Here is a 26,159-nt window from a genome sequence, read left to right as displayed (position 1 = left end):
AAAAAGCAAGAGACAAGATGCTAGGGTGGGATGATACATTTCTGTCTACCTTATTTTGAATCTGTGAATGTCAACACATCAATGAAGAGATGAAAGAGACCCATGAGAAGATGGCAGTAAAAGCTGATTTTAGCATTCTACTTAATTTATAGATATTAGGATTATGATGCAATAAACATAAATGCTACCTGTGACATTTAAAAAAGAGGAAAAATTTACAAACATCCAAAAAGCTGGGGTAGAGACTTTCAGACAGCAGACATGTTGCCAATACCTTGTTCTCTCTGGTAAGCACTGACCATCTCAGTATAGTTTTTTAGGACTGGTGGCTGTCCATCATGCTCCACCTGGCAGGTGAGTACCAGGTCCTCCTTATAGGCACATCTGTTCACCATGAGACAACTGGTCCAGTTGTATGTTCCATCCTTGTTGACTCTGAATGTAGAAGGCTCGTCTATCCGGGATACTTTTCCCTTCTCTAACCATGTCAACCAAAGGTTCAAAGGGTAGAACTTATGCACCTGGCAGGTGACGTTTATCAAATTCCATAGCATTGATGGTTGTTGCCTGATCTCCACAGTGGGTGAAACTGAAACAGCAGAAGCAGAAGCTAAGACTTCAGAGCCTAAGCACAGAAAGACCCCAGAGGAGAGGTTGAAGTATGGAAGAACCAGCCCTGTTCCAAGATTGACGTGGAAATAGGATGATTATTTGTGCCAGAGTAGAACCCCCAAATACAGCTCCTAACACATAGATGCACAGGGTGAGTGTCATAATAAGTGAAATCAATAAGCACAACTCCCAGGTGCAATGGGAAGGCAATAACAACAGTAAAATGCATGAAAATACCAGGGGCATGGTTCATAATCAGTACAGCTATAATTTTTTCTGTTAAAATAAATACAGTTTCCTTTATTGCTGACCATAGTCTATTATTCCCAACCCCATATGGTATGCATGAATGCTTGCTGGGAACTATGGACCAAACCATTCTGAACAGCTATGAGCTTGAGCTGGGATTCAGTGTCATTTACCTCTGATGGTGTCAGACAAGTTGGCAGTCCCATGGAGAGGGCCTCCTTGCAAGGTGACATGGGACACCTCACAGATGATCTGAGAGTGGACATCTCGAGGGCTCAGCACCACCTGGGCTGTGCTGGAGAGATTGTAGGAGACGCTTTCTCCTTTGGGCTCCACAGTAGTTTGCAAGCGAGGGAGCTCATTTCCATCTTTGAACTGCTTAAGTGTGATGGTCTGAGGAGAGAAGCCATAGGACTTGCATGTGAAGTTCACTGTTTGCTCAGGAGTAACTCTGACTGCAGGGCCCATTACCACAGGAAGAGAAGGTTTAGCTACAAGGGAGCATGTAGATAAGGATGTGATTGTGATGCCACCACTGTTGACATAACATTGTGAGGGATCTTCATAGATACTATCCCCCTTGTCATTGTTTATTGTGGTGCTTGGGATCAATATCAGAGCTTCAGCAATGCTAAGGACCTGCTCTACTCCAAAGTGGTAGCTGGTCCCAACCACAGACATTGGCTGTTTATTCTGCTCAAGGTTTTTTTGTTTTTGTTTTTGTTTTTTAATTTATTATGTATAGTGTTCTGCCTGCATGTATGTCTGCAGGCCAGAATAGAGCACCAGATCTCATTATAGATGGTTGTGAGCCACCATGTGGTTGCTGGGAATTGAACTCAGGACCTCTGGAAGCGCAGTCAGTGCTCTTAACCTCTGAGCCATCTCTCCAGCCCCAAGGTTTTTTTTTTTTTTTATGGGTGTGGTTGGCAAGGTTTGTACTGGGCCTTCTGGAGTATCCCTTATTCTTTTGTATCCAGATTTCAGCAAAGATCCCCAGCAGTAAATGAGGGAGGGGAAGGCCAGGAAGAATTCTCAGCCTGGGCAAAGGAAGGCAATTATCAATGTATTTTATATTTTCTATCATCTTCTCCTGATGGCTTCTTCTGGAAACCCAGCAAATCTAGGGAAAATATTTGCAGATTTACATCTATAGTAACCCAGGAAATAAATGACGTCACAGAGGTACCACAAAGCTGGAGCCCTTCCTGCTTCCCCAGTTGCTTGCTTTCTTTTGGACCAACATGCTAGTATGTCTCATCTGTGCCAAGCCTGAATTTAACACTGATAGCTCACTAGTCTGCATCTCTAAATGGGCTTCAGGTAAACTTAACTTGAGGTTGAAAACAGTGCTTACCTCCTGCAGAAGAAGCTAAAGGTGGTTAGTTCATTTCCTAATGGTTAATCATAAGAGACACAGGTGTGAGCCTGTTGAGCAGACAGTAACAGTCCCTGGTTGTAATCACACATATGGGTGGGCTAGTAGGAAGAAGGCAGTGTGTCTGTAAATGACTTATGCTAATGTTATTATGTGTAACAGGCTGCATTTGGCAATACCATACACATTTGTATTTGTACATATGTGAGTCCTTCTCAAACATCTATCAAACCTGGAGTGTAACCAAGTGTTACCTGAAGTTAAGCTACCTAGATGGAGCATTACTGTTATCCCTACAGGTTTGAGGGATCAGAAGTTTCTGGTCATTTTGATATTGCCCAGTTTTCAGTGACCAAACCTTTAGTGGGATTAATATCAGAGTGTATGTGGGTGGACAAGTTACAGAGACCAAAAGAAAAAGCTCATCTTAACCCCAAGAGGTGATTAATTTGAATCTTATTCTCTATCTAATGAGCATCAATGTCTCCTTTCATAAAAACTAAATAAAAACATCACCATAGTAAGATGAAAATGAAGGTAGAATCCCATGCCTATGTATGAGCTTATAAATCCCCTATATCACTGCAGTTGTTACTATATGTGAGATCATATATTTATTCTTTACCACTATTAGCTGCAGGAAAATCCATAAATGTGCAATATGGCATGTCTCTAGATTGTTCCTCCCCCTACTCTGAAAAACCTATAAAAAGCAGAGCCTCTACCAGTGGCTCTCAACCTTCCTAATGCTTAGACCATTTTAATACAGTTCCTCACATGGCGGTGACCTCCAACCATAAAATTATTTCTGTGGCTGCCTCATAAGTGTAATTTTGTTACTGTTTAAATCATAACTGATATGAGACCTCTGTGAAAGTGTTCAACCAGCAGAGGGGTCACTACCCACCAGGTGAGGAACACCTTTATTCCCTGCCATTCTCCTCTTTTTAGTGATCTTCTCACTAAGCTGGTGAATAGCTGTTACAGTACAATCAGGACCACAAGCTCTTCCTCCAGATGGGTTAATTCAGAAGATTGAAGGACAGAGCTCAGTGACATACTGTCATTAAGGTGGAGTTCTGAGTGAAAGTGAGAAATGTCTGGCCTCAGAAATCATTCTCCTGCAGTCCTGTACAATGTAGGGAAGTTGTGCCCTGAGACTGAAGTTGACAGGGCTCTGCTTTGATGGGATCTTAGGGACCCTGGGTCACCTCTCTGAGAAATGTCACTGGCACGTTACTTGGGCTTTAGGATATTGTGTGCAGCAGGCTGTGCCCTGCTACTGTGAAGCATAACGGGTTGTCATGGCTCAGCTTGGTGGCCAAAGAGCTCTATTAAGGGAATAATCACAAATGTCTCCTGTTGTTTCTGAAAATGTATCTCAATGGATTTTAAACCCAAGCTGTGTATTAGCACGTTCTGAAGACATATGATATTTCAGATGCCAAAACCCATATCAGACCAATTAGAGGAACATGGATGGATCTGGGACTTCTCTCAGTTTCCCAAGTTATTCCAAGGAGAAAAGAGAAGCCAGCTTGAGTGCCACCAACCCTCACCTCCACTTAACTGATAACTAAATCCTGGAGAGGGAAAGTGAAAATCCACACAAGATGAAGTATTTCCTACATGTCAGTAGTTTCTCTAAGTGTGTTTAATAAGTCTATATACTGTGCTGGCAGGGAGTGGGTATCACGTGAGGACGCTGTGCGGTGCCAGGATAAAGCCACTCCTCTTGTCTCTCTGTTGAGGGGTTCTTGCTATACCACCTCAAGGTAGGAAAATGGTAACATACTTATAACTAATTCACCCTCAAAAGTAGCAGGCCTCCTCCAGAAGGCATGTGTTGTGGAATATCAGTTTAAGATGTGTTACATTCAACTATGTTGTGGAATATTTGTTTAATAATGCAAAAATGTGTTACATTCTTTTATGCTGCATTTGTTTAACACTGTGAAGCTGTATTACTTTGTCTGTCTAAAACATAGAAGTATTCTAATAAAGAGCTGAATGGCCAATAACTAGGCAGGATAAATAGGTAGGGCTAGAGAGAATAAGAAGGAGAAATCTAGGCTAAAGAAAAGGGGAGGACAGATGCAGAGATCCACAACCAAGCACCAGTCCAAGCTCCAGGAGTCCAGTTGAAAAGACAGAAGAGGAATTATGAGCAAGAGGCATCAAGATCATGATGGGGAAACATACAGAGACAACCAAACCAAACTAGGGGGGACTCATGAACTTTATACCAACAGCTGTAGAGCCTCCATGGGACTGGTCTAGGCCCCCTGCATAGGTGAGACAGTTGTTTAGCTTGACCTGCATAAGGGGCCCCTTGGCAGTGGGATCACGATCTCTCCCTGGTGCGTGAGTGGGCATTGTGGAGCCCAGTGCCTATGGTGGGACACCTTGCACAGCCTTGGTGCAGGGAGGGGGGACTTGGATCTGTCTCATCTGAATGTACTAGGCTCTGCTGACTCCCCATGGGAGACCTTGCCTTGGAGGAGGTGGAATTGGGAGATGGATTAGGGGGCGAGGCTGGGGGCAGGAGGAGAGAGGAGAGGAGGATCTGTGGTTGGTATGCAAAATGAATAGAAAATTTCTTAATAATAAAAAAAGAAAAAAACCATCAAGGGACTGGAAAAGGCAACTTGAATACAAGGAGTTAATATTTTACATTTCAGACAATTCAAGTGAAAAACGGGCATAGAATAGGAACACATAATTTTAAGAATTATATTATATATATGTACATATAAAAACATGAAACATATGAAAATGTTTTCTAATGACTAGTTGATTAAAACTATGATAATGTTTTCATCACTCAGAATGGAAAAAACAAACAGATTGAAACTGTGACCCATAAAATTTCTGGGTGTATAAGCTGCTAAATTTGTACTGTGGAATAATCAGCAGTATCTGTGAAAGACTGAAAAGTGTAAAATTTCACAGTTGAGCAATGTCATTGTGTGTGTGTGTGTGTGTGTGTGTGTGTGTGTGTGTGTGTGATGCATGGTGTGTACACATTTGTGTGTGGGAGGGTGCACATGTCCATGGAGGACATTGGTTGTCTACCTTTATCTCTGTCTGTCTTGTTTTAAGATCTTTCACCTTACCAGGAGCTCACTTTTCAGTGAGGCGATTGCTGACATGCTTTGGAGATCCTCTTGTCTCTATCCCAACACTGGTGTATGGCCACACCAGGCTTTTTATCTGGGTTCTGAGTATCTGAGTCCAAGTCCTCATACTTGCCCAGGAAGGACTCACACCCACTGTACCATCTCTCCTCTGCAATCTCACTTTGAAAAACAGACTAAAGGAATAGTGTACAGTTGATATTTGAATATGGTAAGTTCTATATCGTTCTCAATAGAGACAGGAAATAAGAGAACAGGGGTGACTTCAAGTTCCAGTATGAGAAGATGTTAAATAACTGAAGATACAATAATATGGTGGAATATAATTGTGGATAAATGAAGATACATACTATAGTGGACCCAAATGTAAATGCTTCTGACCACTGAGCAGCTGTGAACATGAAGAGAGTCCACCACACCAATAGAAGCCAAGAAGTTGGCCACCAAATAGAATTCAAATTCAATCATAGGCAGAACATTTTTTTCAGGAGGCCTCCAGACTGCAATACTTCATACAAAATTAAAGGTACTGACCTAGAAGAACAGCCACAAAGGCAGTTAAAGGGAACAAATAAATTTGCAGTGCCAAGAAATGTCACCTGCCTAATAGCTTCAGATACATAAGACTGCTTATAAATACAGAAGAGCAGGGTTGACATGTTTGTGCTCCTCTGCAGCAAAGTGGGTGATAGCTTGGGAGCTCTCACAAAGGCATGTTTCTTCACAAGTTGTTATTCTGGGGGAATTTTTGCTTTTTGTGGGGATTTGTTGTTGTTGTTGTTGTTGTTGTGGTGGTGGTGGTGGTGGTGGTGGTGGTGGTGGTTTTTGAAATAAAACTTTAAGCAAAGCAAAATTATTCTAGCAGTTCACAGCTAAAATGCCACAAAAAAGACTATCTTCCTTGAGTGTCATAAGTTTGATTTTATTTAATTTGGGACATATCATATGTTTAGCCAATTATGAAATAAGTATGGTTTTTCTATGAGAAAGCATTGTCATTGGAATGTAGAATTAGCATACACATTTAAACACTGGTTTGTGCCAAATAAAGACATTAGAATGAGAAGTTTAAAAAAAAGAAAAAGAAAATGGGAAGAACAAGAAAAGGAGAAGAGGGAGATGCCAGGGTCCAGCCAAATAGCCAGCCATGGAGCTGAATTGGTATGTCTCTCGTTGCTGGACTACTACTAGTTGCTTTGTTTACACAGGGGAATAGTTCTCAGTTCTAATATGGAGTGAGGGCATAAAAAACTGACATGTGGACCAATGGGACCAAATTGAAGACCCTGATGTTAATCCACACACCTATGAACACCTGATTTTTGACAAAGAAGCCAAAACTGTACAGTGGAAAAAAGAAAGCTTCTTCAACAAATGGTGCTGGCATAACTGGATGTCAACATGTAGAAGGCTGCAAATAGATCCATATCTGTCACTGTGCACAAAACTCAAGTCCAAGTGGATCAAAATGGATGAGAAAAGATCTTCACCAACCCCACATCTGACAGAAGACTGATCTCCAAAATATATAAAGAATTCAAGAAACTAGACATCAAAATACCATTAAAAAATGGGCTACAGAGCTAAACAGAGAATTCTCAACAGAAGAATCTCAAATGGCCAAATGACATTTAAGGAATTGCTCAGCATCCTTAGTCATCAGGGAAATGCAAAAATCAAAACTACTCTGAGATACTATGTTACACCTGTCAGAATGGCTAAAATCAAAAACACTGATAACAGTTTATGTTGCAGAGGATGTGGAGCAAAGAGAACACTCCTCTGCAGTTGGTGGGAGTGCAAACTCGTACAGTCACTTTGAAAATCAGTATGGCAGTTTATCAGAAAATTGGGAACCAATCTTCCTCAAGATCCAGTTCTACCACTCTTGGGCATATGCCCAAGAGCTGCTCAATCATACCATAAGGACATATGCTCAACTATGTTCATAGCAGCATTATTCATAATAGCAAGAACCTGGAAACACCTAGATGCCCCTCAACCAAAGAATAGATAATGAAAATGTGGTATATACACAATATGTAAAAAAATAGTAAAAAAAAAAATCATGAAATTTGCAGGCAAATGGATGGACCCAGAAAATATCATGAGTGAGGTAACCCAGACTCAGAAAAACCAACATGGTTTGTAACTCATTCATAAGTGGATACTAGATGTAAAACAAAGGATAACCAAACTACAACCCACAGCTCCAAAGAAGCTAGCTAACAAGAGGGATGCATGAATCACCCTGGGAAGGAAAAATAGATGAGATCTCTATGAGTAAACTGGGGATGAGGAGAACAATGGAGGATAGGGCATGGGGGATGAGAACATAAGGGAACAGAATAGTTAAGCTGGAACAGGGATGGAATGGGAGAGCAATGAAAGAGATACCACAGTAGAGGGAGACATCATAGGAATAGGGAGAAACTGGGTGCCAGGAAAGTTCCCAGGAATCCACAAAGACAATCTTAGGTTAGAGTACTAGCAATAGCCGTGAGGGTACCTGTACTGGCCTATCTTGATAATCAGATTAGTGAATACCGCAACTGTCACCATAGAGCCTTCATCCAGTAACTGATGGAAGCAGATGCAGAGATCCACAGCCAAGCACCAGGCTGACTTCCAGGAGTCTAGTCAAAGAGACATAAGAGGGATTCTATGAGCAAGGGGCATCAAGATCATGTTGGGAAAACATACAGAGACAACCAAACCAAACTAGTGGGAACTCATGAACTTTAGACCAACAGCTATGGAGCCTCCATGGAACTGGACTAGGCTCTCTGCATAAGCAAGACAGTTGTGTAGCTTGATCTGCTTAAAGAGCCCCTGGCAGTAGGATCAGAATCCACCCATGATGCATGAGCTGGCTTTTTGAAACCCACTATGTATGGTGGGACACCTTGCACAGCCTTGTTGCAGGGGGAGGGGCTTGGGCCTGCCTCAACTGAATGTACCAGGCTGTGCTGACTCCCCATGGGAGGCCTTACCTTGTTGGAGAGCAGAATGGGGAGGTAGACTGGGGGCAGGGGAGAAGGCTGGAGGGGCAGGAAGAGGGAGGAGAGGGGGATCTGTGGTTGGTATGTAAAATGAATAAAAAATTCCTTAATAAAAAATAAATGAAATAAAATGAAGTGATAGAAAAACTAAGTGAAAAAAAGAGCTGAATGGCCAATAGCTGGGCAGGAGAGAGAAATAGGTGGGGCTAGCAGGCAGAGAGAATAAATAGGAGGAGAAATCTAGGTTGAAGAGAAGGGGAGGAAAGAGAAAAGAGAAAAAGAAGATGCCAGGGTCCAGCCACACAGCCACATAGTCGGTTCACAGAAGTTCAAAGTGAATGTCCTGATGCCTATGCTGATGATTGGAGATCATCTACATGGAGACTAATTTCAGTACTTATTTATGCATACATTGCCCAGAACCTTTAGTTCCTGTGCAAGTAGGAAAGAAAATGACTCCAGACAGATCCAAGACAGAGGTCTAAACCAAGGATGAGAGATTCCACAGTGAATGTGGGCGAATACCAAAGGATCTCAGTGTGCTGTGGATGAAGAGAAAATGAGAAAAGCACACTGTGCCCTGGCCGTGTCACTTTCTGCATTGATGTGCTTTTCCTCTTGTGGGGAGGAGACACACATCTTTGGTAAAGAGCTTCTGCTAGGCTCCTTCTTGCCATCTCATTTGACATCTAGAGTATAACCTGGCATACATTAGGCCCCAGGTTGTTAGGGTAGAAAGAGAAGACTTAAATGGGTGAGGTAATACAATCCGGAGGCAATAGGCCAGATTTGTCCCTGTCACTGAACATAGCTAGCATCAGCTATCTTTATGTAGCCACTAGACTGAGACAGATTGAAAAAGATAAGTATTGTGAGGCAGACAAGGGTATGGATATATGCTTATTTATCACACATGGCACCTCTAGCAAATAGCATGTCCTCTTCTCTCCTCTGCTTCCATGGTCTACAGTTGGGGTAAAGTCATGCTATGAACATGAGGGTCACTTACAGGCTTGCTTCTTCCTTGTTGCTAACAGAATCTTGAACACATTTTGACATATTGGAGATATGAGGGATGAGGAGGACAAAGCGGTACTTACCAAGCACATAGAGCACTGTGCCTCCCCCAGACTGAAGCTCCTTGTCTGTGGGAGCCCATTCTGGGGTTCCTCGTGGCTTTACCCAGGAGGTCCAGGTCCAAATAGAGGATGATCAGGACCACGGGCCTAAGTGCAGGTGTCTGAGATGGCCTGCACTTGACTGTGCTGGGGGAGGAGGTCTTTTGCTCCACCCCTTGGCGTCTCTATAAAAACCCTGGACCAGAGACAGTCCGGGCCCGTTGGAATAGGTTCCAGGCCCTTTCGAGGCTATCCTTTATTTTCTATCTGTTTATCTCCACAAGATTCTCCGCTATAAATCCTTCTATCTAATATTTCCTGCTGATCGCACTCAAGAAAACTCTGGGAAGCTGTGGGGGTGGTGGGTAAACGCCCCACAGAATGGCGCTGTGAACAGGGACTAAAGAAAAAAAGGGACTAAAGAAAAAGGGAAAAAAAGGGACTAAAGGAAAAAAAAGGGACTAAAGAAAAAAGGGAGAAAAAAAGGGGGGACTAAAGACAAATGAACAGGGAATTAAGACAAAGTAATAGGGACTAAAGAAAAAGGAAAATAATAGTTTTAATACAGAGTTTTTGGTGAAAGTGCTGAGTCAGCCCTGCCAGTGGAAAGGCATGCTGGTGTTATGAAAAAAAAATATATCATATATATATTTTTTTTGGTGAGGCAGGGGTTTTATCCTCGAGAGAAAAGGAAAGCTGACTGGAAGGATGTCCGATGCTACAGCAAAATTCTCTTCTGTCAAAATTTTCTATCTTCTATCCCTTTCTCAATTTCTATCTGTGATAACTATAAGGCATAGGGTAGTAATATAGTTTAGGAAAAACTTAGAAATGTAAGATTGTGTAGGAAAAAATAAGTAAAGCAACTAGACAGAAAAACTCTTCAATTTTCTAACTTTGGGGGCAATGAAAGCAAACTGGGGGAAAAAATATTTCTTTGGGCTTTTCGGGTAGTAAAAAAGCTCTTCTCTGAGCTTATGGGGAAGAAAACGTTTCCTATGGAAGCTTTTGACCTGGGGACAGCTGAAATGCTAAGTCCAAGCAGCAGGAGAAAGTAATTTCTCCCTGAGGCAAAAATGGGAGTGTAAGAAGTCAAAGTTTAAAGTTGGGAAGTTTTGGGAAAAGTTGGTCTTTCTCCTGGGGGGAAAAATCTTTCTCTTAAACTAAAAGCTCTTCTTGGAAAATTTTTGGGGAAAAATCTCTCTAAAAAACCTTAATCTTTCTCAAAAGCTCTCTTAAACTTAAAAACTAGAACTCTCTTTCAGAAAGGAGAGTAGAATCACCTGAAGATATTAGTATGGGGACCACCTGTGATTAGCTCTAAGGGAAAACAACAAACTTAAGACAGCAAAACCTCTCTAAGTTCTCTTTCAAGCTTTAAAAATCCTCCCTGCAATGCAGGAGGCAAGGACAAGTTTCTAAAAACCCCTTCTAAGCTCTGTCTCTTCAAGCTAGTAAAAGACAGTGGGTCAGAGTACCCTGAGGGAAACGCTTGGGAGAGTGTGGGTAAAGAGCTACAGAGAGCCCAAAAGGGCAGGAAACTTTACCTGAAAAAAGCAAAAAGCCAAGCTTCACAGTTACAGCTGAGCTGAGGCATCAAGTGCTTTGTTTCTGAGTATTTCAGAATGGAAAGGTGCTCCTAATCTTCCTAATGCAAAGATCCCCTGAAGCAATGCAAACTGTTAGCATTGTATCCTTGCTTCTGACCAAAAACCCAGAGGCGACTGGCCAGCGTCTCTGAGTTGGAGTGCACTTCGGGGATACTAGGGTTCCTGCAGTTGTAAACTTCCTGGAGCACAGAGCTGAGGCAGGAAGGTGTAGGACCCAGGGGAAGATTGCTAATGAACAAACAAAGCTAAAGCCAGTGGGAACGGCACAGTTGTGCGCTTTCCTACAAGTCCCGGGTTAATAGGTCCACAACTGCAAAAAGAAATCTGAGAAAAAGCTTTCCTATCAGAGAAAGAACCTTTCTGTAAAACAGAAAACAGTGAAACTGAAAACAGTAAAGCTGAACTGTGTCTGAAGCAGTTGTGCTGCTGAGTCAGAACGCTGTCTGGGGAAAGAGCCCAGCCAGGGCAGAACAGAACTATCCTGGAGTAAAGCTTGCTTTTCTGTCAGAGAAAGCACCTCTTTGAGAAAAGCTTTGTTTCAACTGACTCCCTGAGATGAGGGAGTGTAGCCCTAATGGGTGATTGCCTCTGGCATAAGCTCTGTCCTTGAACACCCAGACAAGCAAATGCAACCCATTGGGGGACTGGGCCAGGTGAGGGCCTGATGAGGCAAAACACCCATCCTAATGGGAGTTTAGAAATGGCAAAAACCTCCCTTGTTAGATTATTAGTCTGTTCGCAAACCACACAGACCCCGAAAACAGAAACGGACTAAAGCCCCTACCTTCAGTAGCAGGGAAAGACGCCACTGTAGTGTCGGAAATTGTTTCTGGGGTAGAGGGGATAAATTGAGACCAAACTGGGAACTGTCTGGGAGAAAGACTCTGAAGAACAGAGAAGGGACATAATCCTCCCCAGAAAATACATGACCTGACAAAGCTGCTAGAATTGGAGGTGGCAGATTCAGGGGGAGAGAAAAAGCCGCTACCTCCAAAAGCAGCTAACAGAGGAACAGAGCCTCAGATACCTGAAGCTCTGCATCTGGGGGGGAAGGAACAAGCAAAATGAGAATAAGATCAATGGAAAAAAATCTCTGAAGGAGCTATGGAAAAGCTCTGTTGCAAATGATCTTGTTTTTCACTGACTGGCTAAGGCAAACACAAGCCCTGAGGAAAGTTGCTATCAGAAATGCCAGCCTCCATGCACGCTAACGAGGCAGGAGGTGCGGTTCTGATTTGGGGGCCAGTGTCTGATGAAGTTGAAACACCTGTTGAAGCCAGTTGAGAGACCAAAAACCTCCCAATGTCCCATAGCTGAAAATGTAAAATGCTTGTTCAAATCTCCCATTACAAAAGCAAAAAACTTTGTTCAAACCTCCCGGGCAAGAATTTGTAAGCAAGTCTGGTAAAAGAGAACCAGTTGACTCTCAGACCCGAAAAGAACTATGGGAAATCAATGATATAAGGAAAATGATATAAGGGACTGATATAAGGGACTGATATGGGACTGATATTATTATGGACTGATATAAGGGAAATGCATTCTGGGAAAGGTAGTTTTTCCGCTAAAGATGGCAACATTGCCCTGAAACACTTTTGTCAGCTCGAAAATACGTTCATGGTAAAATTAAAATACAGCTTTTAAAAGAATAAAGGGAAAAGTCGTCTAAGGGTTTAAGTGTCAGTTCCAATGAAAAATTGAAAGGATACGGAACTAGGTGCTTCGTGATTTGGGGCGCCTTTGGTAAGATGCCTTATTTACCCTAATAGCTGTGCAAAGTTTTTACGGCAGTTGGATGACAAAAAGCTATCTATAAGAGCAAACAAGCCACTTTAAAATCCTCAAAACTAGGGAAAGCAGTTTATACACTGAACATTGTCTTAGATATGAAGAAACTTATGTTGAAATTAAAGTTCTTTGCCTTTTGAACAAACTGCCTGCAATGAGTAATTCCTTTGCAAATCTAATAAGGAGACAAGGAAACAGGCATTCAGAAAAGAAATGACTGCTTTATAGATGGGAAACAAACTTCAGAAAATCTAGCTATCTTACAAAAGAGTTGCTTTACCTGAAAGTTCCTTATAAGAAATCAATGCTAAATATCACCGCTGCTGATAACATCAGGAGTTAAAGCTAATGAAGTGAAAATACTAAATCCTGAAACTCAAGTGAAATGGAAAGCTCCCTGCTCGGGATTATGGAAGGGTCCTGATCCTGTTTTAATATGGGGTTGAGGACATGTTTGTGTTTTTTCACAAGAGAAGAATGAAGCTCGGTGGTTACCGGAGCGTTTGGTAAGGAGCGTGGAACCTAAGGAAGGTCAGCTCCGATGAGGTTCCTATAAAGGAACCAGAATGAAAGTGGCTCGATTAGTATTTCTGAGGTTTTGTCACTGGTTTAATGCAAACAGTGAGGAATAAGAGTTCGGAGCTGTGCCGCTTTTGGCTTTACTAGCTCCTTTAGAAAAATACCTTATATCACCTAATAGCTGTGCAGTTTTGGCGAAGAGCTTTTCAGCAGCTAAATACAGTAATTTCACCCTCAGCGTAAAGTTTTTCAGTAGAACAAACCAAAAGTACTGCTGTGATAGAAACGTTTGTTTGAATTGAAGTTCTTAGGGGAGCTATTATGAATTTGGGTGAAGGGACAGCCTCTAGTTAAAAACCGTCTACTGCTAACAGTGCATCTCTGCCAGTTCAAAAAGGCCCACTGGAAACTTTGGGGTGTGGCTTTGTCCTGAGAATGTTACAATCCCCTAGCAACAAGTATCACAACTCTATGATGACAACACTCACTAAATCCCAGTGCTTTATAACAAAACTGACTATAAACTCTAAACTTTAGAAATGATGTACGTACTTCCTGTCTAGTTAAGAGAATCTTTCTAATAGAGATGGTGATAATAATTAAGAGTAGGAAGTAGAAAGACGAAAATAAGATATGTGAGTTTGTAAAAATGCTGTCTTGTTAGATCTGTGTTAAGAAATCTTTAGGTGTTTGCTAAGTTAAATATATGCTAATGGTAGCCTATATAAGTTTGTAAAATAGATCTATAGAGTTCCTTTAAGAATATAAGCTTGTAAGAAGTATCTAAGGTAGTCTTAAGACATGTAGTAATAAGCTTGTAAGATGCTAGTTGTAAATGTAAGTTTAAATAAGAAATAAGATGGAATGAATATAAGTATATAAGAATAAGAAATATATTTGCTAAAGTAGTTCTATAGTTTCCTTAAAGTATAAATAAGTAGATGTTAATATGTTATATGTGAGTTTGTAAAAATGTGTAAATGTTGAGTGAGTTTATGCTTAAGCACAAGTTATGTGGGTTTGTAAAGTGTAAATGTTAAGTGTGACTCTATTCTTAATGTATATGGTGAAAACACCTGAGACACAGGAGACAGTGTCCTAGTAGACTGCTAAGTAGGCAGTCTGAATGGTTTAAAAAGCTCTGGAAGCCGCTAAGAAGCTAAGAATGGCGGACGCCAGAACCAGCACAAGGCATCTGCAGCTGAGATCCATGGAATATCAACGCAGCACAGAAAAACCTGAGCTAACAGCAAAAACGGTGCGGTTTAAAATATTACTATAACTAAAAAGGTCTGTCTGTGAGAACAAAAGTTGCAGAGACGCTTGTTTGAACAAAAATTATTAACTGCAAAAAGTTTTGGTTGAAAAACGTCTCTTCATATTTGGAAGTGAAAGCCTGATACCAGAATTTATTTCTTATTTGAACTTTTTGAACTTAAAATGAGAAAAAATTACAAAAACATTTTGGTTATGGATTTCTTCAAATTTGGAAGGCTAGTACCAATATTTATCATTTGAATTTTGGTACTTAAATGAAATGAACAATAGAGATTTCATTGCAATGGGACAATTTTGAGCTTACTTATAGTAATGACCTAGGAACAGTTTTCTGGAATTGGGTTAAAAATGGAACTGTTTAAATGAAGAAATGTATTTCTACTTAGAATCAAGATGCAATTTTGTGTATACATATATGCTTTATTAACTGGAGATTTATGAATTGTTTTGTGAAACTGTTTATGTAAAAATGGAATTACTTATGGAACTGGTTTTGTGTTACAAATGGAACTGTTTAAACAGAAAAGTTTGGGTTTTCTAACTAGGCTTGAGATTTTGCTTAAAAATTATAAAGAAAAGGAGGAGCTATGAGATTGAATTATGTTCGCAGAAACTTATTGATATTAATGCACCCTGGCTTTGTGGAATTGAGGAAACGTTTAAGTTTGATGTGAATACATCGAAGTTTTTCCTATGTTCTGTTAACAAGAAAATTCAAATGACTGAGTTAAAGTTGTAAGACGGAGAAAATTGTTAACTATATATAGCACCATATATGCTAATTCTAATGGTTCTGTTAAGAGTTTGTTTTGAGTTGTAAGATTGAGAGAATTGTGACTATGTATAGCAATATTTATGTTAACCTGTTAATGGTAATGATGAAGCTAAGGGATTCTTTAAGTTTGTAGTCGCCTTAAGAGTTTTGGTTTAGAAAGGGCTTGAAGCAGCTAAGACTGCTGTGGTCACCTTGGACCTAATTCAAAAGAGAAATGTCATTTATATCATCCTCTACTCCCACACTGGGAGGTGTAACAGCTATGGAGATTGCTGTAAGCCATTAATAGTTATTTTTTTATATATTAAGAAGGGGGGGCCTGTGAGAGCCCGTTCTGGGGTTCCTCGTGGCTTTACCCAGCAGGTCCGAATAGAGGATGATCAGGACCACGGGCCTGAGTGCAGGTGTCTGAGATGGCCTACACTTGACTGTGCTGGGGGAGGAGGTCTTTTGCTCCGCCCCTTGGCGTCTCTATAAAAACCCTGGACCAGAGACAGTCCGGGCCCATTGGAATAGGTTCCAGGCCCTCTCGAGGCTATCTTTTATTTTCTATCTGTTTATCTCCACAAGATTCTCCGCTATAAATCCTTCTATCTAATATTTCCTGCTGATTGCACTCAAGAAAACTCTGGGAAACTGTGGGGGTGGTGGGTAAATGCCCCACACTTGTCTGGGTCTACTTTCTGGAACTTCACACAGTAGTAGGTACCAGCATCTGCAGGTGTGACATTACTGATGCGGATGGAAAAGTCCAGGTTGTTTCTCTTTGTAGTATCTGTAACATTTGTGACTCTGGGGAATCGCTCTCCAGTGAAACTGTATATTAGGTGCCGACTCTCCCCTGTACCCCTGAACCACTTCGAGGGCCCCACAGGGAGCAAGGAGGTCACAGTGCAGTTCAGAGTGGCTGAGGCTCCAGCAGAGACAGAAACTGATTTCTCAGGCTGGATCACCTTCAGCTCCTTCTGTGTATCTGCTCCTGCAGGAAACATCAGTCAGTGCTCATCATGATGGGAATCCACACGCTTTTCAAGTTTGTGATCAAACACTGTTTCTTAGTAAAGCTCAGCATGATGTGATCACAGTTCTCCTCTCTTAGGCCTCTTAACAAGAGAATGTAACAGACAAAAAAACTGAATCACAGAGACACTAAGAACTTGGCAGTATTCTGATTGAAGCCCCAATTCTTTTTGGAATTCTCATGTTTTGTCCAGTATTTGTTTGGTTCTCATTTTCTGTGCACATGGCATATGGCACTTCTTAAATAATAGTATTGGATGTGATTCCCTGACTATTTTAGAACAGTGAGATGTGAACTTAGTGCTTTGTATAATTAATGAGATGTTCATTTTATTACAAGCTTCTTTGGGTCAGGCCCCCAGTTCTCGATATGGTTGCTTTATCAGGTGGAGTGATAATGCCATAGATAGGTCCCAATATGCAATAATATGCACCTTAATTAGGGAAATAAAACCTTGGCTTAAATTACCAGTTTTTAAAATATATTATAATAATTACATTAATTAACTAATTGATTATATGTGTGTGGGTATCTTGCTTCTGTGTATGCCTGGTGTTGCTTTATCAGGTGGAGTTATATGACATAGATATTTCCCAATATGCAATAATATACACCTTAATTAGAGAAATAAAATCTCAGTTTGTTACCAGTTTTTAAAATATGTATTATAATCACATTAATTAGTTAATTAATTTTATATGTGTGAGTATTTTGCTTCTATGTGTGTCTGCGCACCAAATGCATGCCTACTGGTCAAAAAAACTAGAAGAAGGTTTCAGAGTCCTTGGAAGTAAAGTTATATATAATTATAAGTCTTGATGTGGGGGCTCAGAATTGAACCTGGGTCCTGTGGAGGAGTAGCAAGTGGTCTTAATCCCTGAACCATCTCTCCAACTCAGAATTATAGCAACTTTAAGAATGATGTAATAGCAGTGAGGCTACCTGGAAAACGGGACCCCAAAAAAAGACACGGAGAAATGGACGAGATCTACATGAATAGCCTGGTCATGAGTGGGAACAATGAAGGGCGACAGTCAAGGGAAAGAGTGGGAGATCCTAACTGGATCAAGAAAAGAGAGGGAGAACAAGGAATAGGAGACCATGGTAAATGAAGACCACATGAGAAGGTGAGAAGGGGAGGAAGCAGAGAGCTAGGGAGGCCCACGGAGATCCACAAAGATACCCCCTCAAAAGACTGCTGGCAATGGTCACAAGACGGCAGGAACTGATCTACTCTGGTGATGGGATGGCCAGACACCCAGATAGTGGTGCCATAAACCCCATCCAAGGACTGAGGAATCTGAAGGCAGACATCCACGGCTGGGCCCCTGGTGGAGCACTGGGAGTCTAATTAGTGAGTAAGAAGAGGGTTTATATGAGCGAGAATTGTTGAAACCAAGGTTGGATAAAGCACCGGGACAAATAACCAAATGAATGGAAGCACAGGATCTATGAACCAAAGGCTGAGGGGCCCCCAACTGGATCAGGCCCCCTGAACGGATGAGACAGTCATTTGGCTTGATCTGTTTGGGAGGCAGCTGTGCATTGGTGCCAGGTCCTGGGCTCGTTGCATAAGTTGGCTGTTTGAATCCTGGGACTTATGCAGGGACACTTGGCTCGGTCTGGGAGGGGGGAATGGACCTGCCTGGACTGAGTCTACCAGGTCAACCCCGGTCCTCGGGGGAGACCTTGATCTGGAGGAGGTGGGAATGGGGGGTGGGCTGGGGGGAGGGGTGGGCGAGAGGGGGAGAACAGGGGATTCTGTGGCTATTATGTTGAACTGAATGGTGTTGTAAAATAATAATAATAATAATAATAATAATAATAATAATAATAATAATAATAATAAAAAGAATGATGTAACAGACTTCTATAAAGTTAATGGTTTGACTCAATGGAAACATTTTGTTTCATGTTTTGGAAGTCAGAATCCTTTCTTACATGCTATGTCCTCTTTAATCCAAACCTCCCATTTTTGATAACAAATAAGTTTTTCCAATAGCAATCTCAGAAGTCACCAGAAGGAAGATGGGGCCCCAACAACAACAACTCTACCCAATCCAGAATGATGCCATGGTAATCATCATCATACTACACTTCTTGCCAGAATTTCAGACAATCTTACCTATTACTCTAAAACTTGCTGCAGAACCTACAGTTAGTCTAACTGAGATTTAACTATCTGAGCTTTCTCACAGTACCCAACAGAGATAACATCACCCCCTAAACAGCAGGAAGCAATTCTAAGAAAACGACGCCCCTTCTCCCTTAGGTTTCATAATTCTCAGGGTTATGGATGACGGTTGTAGGGTTGGGGGTGGAAGAAAATATTAACTCAGGATTGTAAAAAAAAAAAAAAAAAAAAAAAAAGGGGTGGGGGGAGAAGAAATGGAACAGATAGGTATAAGATATGATGGTAAATCATTGTATACACTAGTAAACAAACTTAGTAAAATAGCAATCTTAGATAATTTGCACTGTAATTTGTACTCTTATAGATTCTTATATGTTGATACAAATGTAAACTATTTTTATACTCCTGTTTAAGATAATTTGTATATTGATACAAATACAGAACTATATTTGTTATAATGTACATATATTTCTACTCTTATTTGAAACATTTTTATATTGATACAAATGTAAATTTATATCTGTCATACTTTATATATGCTCTACTTCTGTTTAGGATATTCGGTATATTGATATGTATTTAATATTGTTGTCATATTGCATATCGCACTATATATTCCTACCTCTGTTATAAATATCTTGTGTATTGTCACAATTTTGAAGTCATCGTTCTTCACCATACATTTGCTTATAGACTGTTTACCTTATTTATGTGAAGCCTTAGTCCTTAGGTTATTTCGATAGATAATATTTATAGATTTATAGTCGCCTATGCCTGTCATCTCTATAGTTACGTTAGTTAGGTTATCCAGATTTACAGATACATAGGTCAGATGGGCAGGTAATCTTCAAACACTTCATAGACCTGGAGAATATGGCATTTAAATAACTTAGAATTCTGTTGACGTGAGACACAATTGCTCCTGGCTGCACCAACTGATCCCGAGAGAATGTTGGGCTTCTAAGACATTTCCATTTGGAAGTTTGTCTTTTGGCACAAAATGGCCTACTGGGCAAAGAACTGCCCTTGCCTTGATGGCTGACAGTACAAATGCAATGCTCTCCTTTCTGGACAAGCGGGACACAAGGAAAGCGACCACTGTACTCTGCCAAGACAGGGTAAGATGGTCTTTCAGAAATCCTGCTTCTGAAAATGGTCTGTCAGATACTCTAGGCCTGTAGCCAATTTGAATGCACCAACAATGCTGAGAAACATTAGGTGACTGTCCAGGCTGCCAGCTGTCTTGGTCTACTCTTGCAAGATTCCCGAAAGTTGCTTGCATCCATCTACCATTTCTCAGGGACCATTATCTTCCTTCTCAGGTCTTTGATGTGGTTGAAGACTAGATAGTTATGATTTCCTCGGTTATGATAAAAGATAAGTTAGATATAAAACCTTAAACTCACAAATATAAGATAGATAGGACATCTTCTTTAATATTGTAACTGTAATTCTTGCTTGATAATTGTTTTGTTATGTGTGGTTTTGCTATGTTAGAGTTAAAACCTTCCTTTTTAAAAAAAGAAGAAAAGGGGAAGTGCTGTGGATATTACTCTATGTAAATAAAACACTGATGGCCAGTGACCAGGCAGGAAGTATAGGCGGGACAAAGAGAGAGGAGAATTGGGGAAACAGGAAGAAGGAGAGAAGAGACACTGCAGCCACCGCCAGGATAAGAAGATGTAAAGACGCGGGTAAGCCACCAGCCACGTGGCAAGGTATAGATTTATAAAAATGGGTTAATTTAAGATAAAAGAACAGTTAGCAAGAAGCCTGCCACGGCCATACAGTTTATAAGTGATACAAGCGTCTGAGTGATTATTTTATAAGTGGATTGTGGGACTGCGGGGTTTGGGGAACCTGGAGAGAAGCCCTCCAGCAACAGACGTTCTAATCTGGTGTGATAAGGCAACTATTGTGGGGTCACAGCACCCCGCCCTTCAGGAGGCCCTGTTTGTTTCCTTGCACATGGTGTGGTCATCTGGCTATGCTCTCCCTTGTCACCTGTCTTCCCATCACAGCCCCTATTTCTCAGTAACTCTAAGTCCCATAACTCTGACACTTCTGGCCCCTTCTTACCTGGACTTCTGTGATCTGGTAGGTGCAGTGCATTGCACTCACTGTACTATACTAATGGACCAAGACTGTGCAACATTCATTTGAGATATGAAAAGATCAAAAGGAGAAAATCACTAAAGAAAGTGAAGAGTCTGAATAGGAAAATATAACACTAAATGGAGAGAAACCATGAGAAGGAACCAAATAGCATTGAGGAGTTAAGAAGTATTTAACTTAGCCCAATGGACAGGATTCACAGAGGATTTAGCAGGTTACATAAATTATCTAAAATCATGGAAATAGATACCATAACATCACTCAGTCAGCACTGCAGGGGCAGGAGTACAATAAAGAGAAGAAATTGAAGAATTTGAAGTGTAGTGGCAAGATTATTGGGAAAAAAAACTACTGTGTAACACCGTCCTCATTTATTAAAGTACTCAAACCATAAATCCAGCAAACTGAACTCATTCAATGTGAGATAAACTCAGAGAGACTCACACCAGTGCACACTAGAATCCAACAGACAAAGAGGAGTAACGGAGAACCCTGAGAGCAGCCTGGAGCATGACTCATCTCATCCTGCTAATGATGTGAACACAGCTCTTATCAGAAATGTCAACATCCAGGAGGCAATGAGACAGTGTGTGTATTCTTAATTCTAAAAGAAAAAAAATCACATACAGAATTGAAGTAAAACCAAGGATTCCACACATGGCAACCCTATGAGGCCAACACAAGAGTGAAATCATGCTGTTCCTAGTTGAAAATCTGAGTTTATTACAATGATACCTGGCCTGCAGGAAATGTTAATGGCTTCTCTTGGGTTGAACTAAAGGATCCCAGATAATAATGCCTAGTTTAAAAGACAATACAACTCTGACTGTTTGGTGAATTTTAAAATTTCATAAGGCATCCTGAGTTCCCAGCTTCCATTTAGCTGTCGGGTAATGGTGGCTCTAATCTTCTACCTTGTAGTTTTCATTAATAGCCTTAGGGAAGACCATACACCTAGAGCTGCCATGAGGGCAGTGTGTAATGGAACAATGTTGCTCTTCTCCACCTTACTGTCTAAATATTCAATCATCTCTCACAGTAGTGCCTTTTTCTGGGGAAGAGAGTTTTCACACTTGAATTTTAGTGGGTATTTCAGACTCAAAGTGTTGGTTATGCCGTGGCGCTGCCCCTCGTGGCTGGTCGCCGCCCGCAGCGACTATGCCTGTGGAGCAGCGTGCTGATTAAAAGAATCATAGCCATGATTACCTTTTTAGAGTTTTATTGGGGGGAGAAGGGAGAAAGAGAGAGAGAGAGAGAGAGAGAGAGAGAGAGAGAGAGAGAGAGAGAGAGAGAAACAGAGACAGAGAGACACAAAAGGGGGGGTGAGAGGGGAGCCGATGGGAGGAAGGAGCAGAGAGGAGAGGGCACAGAGAGCCCACAAAGGGCTCACCCTCTTTTTAGGCTGGGAAGCCATCGAAGGCTGATGACATAATTAAGGATCAAATCCTTACACAAAGTAAAACGTTTGTGTTAGAAAACTTCCCAGTACTAAAGCAAATTCTAAGATAAATTAATCAGTAATACCAGAAGCTGCAGTAAAGGTCACAGTTTAGAATTTTCAATCCACTGGCTGTCCTGTGGCTTTGGAGCTTGTAGGGAGACAGACATCATGGTAGGGCAAGAGCAGTAAAGCAAAGCAGGCCTGGACCATGACTAAATGAACAGAGCAGGAACACAATCTCCTTCATTGAGCTAGCCCCCTGCAATGTTAGCGCATCTCTTGGTGTTGTCTTTGTTAACATCATAACTGAGCAAGTAGTATTTATACATTTAGAAATGTGTGTGTGTGTGAGTGTCTGTGTGTGTGAGTGTCTGTGTCTGTATGTTTGTCGTTGAAAGAGAGACACAGAGACAGAAAGGCAGAGGCAGAGATACAGAGAGAAATAACTTGAAAGAAACAGAGGCCATAAATTTGAGGAAGAGAGAGCAGGGAAGTGATGTAATTATATATTAATTTTAGAATATTTAAAAAATGAAAAGCTTCAGGAAGTGCAAAAATCATCAGAAGGACTCATCTCTTACTGTAGTCTGAGGTGCAGTTCGAGTGTAACGGGGACATTGTAAAAGGTAGACGTCTGTGAGGTTACATGACATGACATCTGAGCCAAAGTGGGAGCCTGAGGACTACAAACATAGACCTCACACCAGGGAGTTTTCTTCATGGCCAAGGAAGGAACTGAGGACAAACAACCTTTCGGAGTCATGAACAGGGACCAGAGTGTCAATAATCCTACTTGCCACAAGTATAAGGAAAATAAAGCTCGCTGGAGAAGATCAGGAAGATCAGGGAAGTGTCGAGACCTGTTATACATGAGTTGCTTTTGCTGTACATGTCAAAGCCATAAATCCAGTACCTCATAATGTGACTGTATTTGGAACAGGGTCTTTTGTTTGTTTGGTTGGGTTTTTTTTTGTTTGTTTTGTTTTGTTTTTTGAGACAGGGTTTCTCTGTGTAGCTTTGCGCCTTTCCTGGAACTCGCTTTGGAGACCAGGCTGGCCTCAAACTCACAGAGATCTGCCTGCCTCTGCCTCCCGAGTGTTGGGATTAAAGGCGTGCACCACCACCGCCCGGCCGGAACAGGGTCTTTAAAGAGGTACAGGTCAATGGAGATCATTCAGGTGGGAGTTGAGCCAACCTGACTGGTTTTATTTCAAAAATGGAGAAGAGCTAAGAGACAAGCTGAGGTAGGCTCATGTATGAACACAGAAGGAGATGGTACAGTTTATAACAGGAAAGGCACCCTGGAAGAAAATATCTCAGTGGACACCTAACCCTAGGCTTCCAGCCTCCAGAACTATGAGGAAATGAGTGTCTATGGTTTGGGCCACCAGGCTGAGGTACCCTGTCATGGCAACCCTAGCAATAGAACACAGGAACCTGGAAGAAAAAGCATGATATCACAGCCTCTCAAAGATGCAGCACTCAATGAGGAGACTGAAACTAGATGAAAAAGCAACTGGAGGACAGAGGACAGAATGAGAAACCTAACTGAGCAGGAATGGTGGCTGGCATTGCTAGAGACATTTCACCCACAGCCCTGCCACTGGCCTGCATGTGAGCCTCAGAGTCTCAGGAAGTGAGCAGAGAGTGCAGTGCTGGGAGCCATGCAGTCCCATCAACTGCTTTGGAAGTGCTTATTGGCTCTGGTGTGCCTCAGAGTTACAGTCATTTAAATGGAATTCTGCTGAAAAGAATTTTGTTAGCCGAAGTATTAAAGACAGTCATGGTATGTACTCACTCATAGGTGGATTCTAGATATAAAATAAAGAACAATCAGACCACAACCCATAGAACCATAGAGGCTATATATATAGCATGGAGGTCCCTAGGATGACTGTGGCTTATAATAAATTTCAGTTTTACTCAATTATTGAAAAAAAATAGCCAAATGAATGGAAACACATGAACTATGAACCAAAGGTTGAGGGACCCCCAGCTGGATCAGGCCCTCTGAATACATGAGACAGTTGATTGGCTTGATCAGTTTGGGAGGCAACTAGGCAGTGGGACCAAGTCCTGTGCTCATTGCATGAGTTGGCTGTTTGAAACCTGGAGCTTATGCAGGGACACTTGGCTCAGTCTTGGAGGAGGGGACTGGACCTGCCTGGACTGAGTCTACCAGGTTGATCGCAGTCCTCGGGGAAGGACTTGTCCTGGAGGAGGTGGGAATGGGGGGTAGGCTGGGAGTAAGGGGAGGGGGTGGGAGGGGGTGGGAGGGGGGAGAATAGGGGAACCCATGGCTGATATGTAGAGCTGAATGGTATTGTAAAATAATATATATAATAAAATAATATATATAAAAGAAATTATGGTTTTGAAACATTATCTTATCGGATGCTTTTAGCCACCTATTGTAACTGATGGACTTGCAGAGCATTCCATGGGATTCTGTCTCTAGGCCCCCAGTTTTCTGACCTTCTCTCCTGTGACAGTTCTTCTGCTTACCTGGAGTCCTCGAGTTCCATTGGCAGGGGTAGACAGAGGCAGAGAGGTGACTGTACTCCTGGGATCTACTCACCTGTGAGTCTCAGCAGTAGGGTCAGCAGCAGGACACTGTGAGGAGTGTGTGGCCAAGTGTCAAGGTCAAGCATGTTGAGAGCTAAGGAGTTTGCTCAGCCCAGTGTCTGTGCTGGTGAGATCCCAGGTTCTGATCTGCAGAGATAAAAGGTACTATGCCTTACTCTGAATACAGGCTTTGTCTATGTAATGCTGAAACAGGAACCATAGTGGTTATTTTGAAATAGAGACACAGTGTTGTGGGCAGCTGCAGGGATGGGGTTTTTATCATGCATTTTTAGAGAGAGTCAGATATGCCTAAGAAAATCACTCCTTTCTCCTTTTCTGGACCCTATTGGATTTACTTGGTCTCAAAACATATTGTTTTAGTACATCACCAAGGGGGTTTTTCCAAACACCTAAATCTAAGACCCTTCCTGTTGATTCGATGCCCATTCTCTCCAGTCTTACTTGAGGATTCTCACTTAAGCATGTATTATGTGCTTGTGAGAACAGCTCAGTGATGGAGTAAACCAGCTGTCCTCTTGGAAAGATCTTTGGAAAAACTTCATTTATGTCGTGATGAATGTATTCCAAGTGAAGATCATGAGTCTATTAGTTTATACAAATCATTGGAATGTGTTATGGTCCATATTACTTTTCAAATTGACACAGGAGACACAGGCTTCCAGAAACAGCAGTGAGAGATATTGAGATTTACAATGTCTCTGACTGTCAGTGAGGGATTTTCATTAGTTAATTGATTTGAGAAAACGCATATTAATTTTAGTATCCATTTCAGACTAAAAGTATAACATTTGTGCCAGAGAATTTTCCAGTACTGAAACAAATTCCTTAAATAAATCATCCAGGATTAGTAGAAGCTGCACAGAAATATTGGGTAGAATAATTTCCTAAGCAAATAATGTTTGCTCTAAAATGGAGAGGGCCAGCTGAATACTAGCTTTTATGCACTAATTCATCCCCCACTGTTCTTGTCTATGGATATACTGTGACTCTGCTTCAAGATCTGGCCACCTTAAATTCATTGCAATGATGAATTGTAAGTTGGAGATGTGAGCCAAATAAACTCTTGTTTTATTAAGTTTTCTTTGCCAGAGTATTTTATCATAACATAGCAACTTCTTCCAGAGTTCAAGATACTTTAATAAGTATCTGCTTAATGAAGCATGAAAGGAAATATTATTATATTGAGAAGGGGAGAGTATGGGCTGTTTCCTAAGGCAGGGGGAATGGGGTGACACAATGATGCCCATGGTATGTTCTAGATCTAATGTATATATTCTATTTCCTGCTTGTGCAGCTAGGAACTGGGGAGAGAGAAAAGGTAAGTGACCTCACTGACCACAGATGTGTACCTAGGAACCAAAGAAAGGAGCCAAATCCTCAAGACCCTCTTTTCTCC

The 26,159-nt window shown here is 41.4% G+C and overlaps 2 protein-coding genes across 2 annotated transcripts in view; one reads left to right on the top strand and one right to left on the bottom strand.

Annotated features, from left to right (window-relative positions):
- Positions 1-26,159, top strand: part of LOC143266765 (uncharacterized) — a 401,183-nt gene that overhangs the window by 312,310 nt on the left and 62,714 nt on the right. The gene's annotated exons all lie outside the window — the stretch shown is intronic.
- LOC121826061 (signal-regulatory protein beta-1-like) lies at positions 962-24,885 on the bottom strand. Its single transcript, XM_076563847.1, has 5 exons — positions 24,756-24,885; positions 16,133-16,445; positions 13,893-13,896; positions 9,479-9,518; positions 962-1,352 (listed from the first exon to the last, which is right to left on the bottom strand). Exons 1-5 carry the CDS (start codon positions 24,826-24,828, stop codon positions 1,027-1,029), a joined length of 756 nt encoding a protein of 251 aa, XP_076419962.1. The 5' UTR covers positions 24,829-24,885; the 3' UTR covers positions 962-1,026.

Source organism: Peromyscus maniculatus, chromosome 2 (assembly GCF_049852395.1).
Source record: "Peromyscus maniculatus bairdii isolate BWxNUB_F1_BW_parent chromosome 2, HU_Pman_BW_mat_3.1, whole genome shotgun sequence".
NCBI classification, from domain to species: Eukaryota; Metazoa; Chordata; class Mammalia; order Rodentia; family Cricetidae; genus Peromyscus; species Peromyscus maniculatus.
This window is presented reverse-complemented; position numbering and strand designations above follow the sequence as displayed.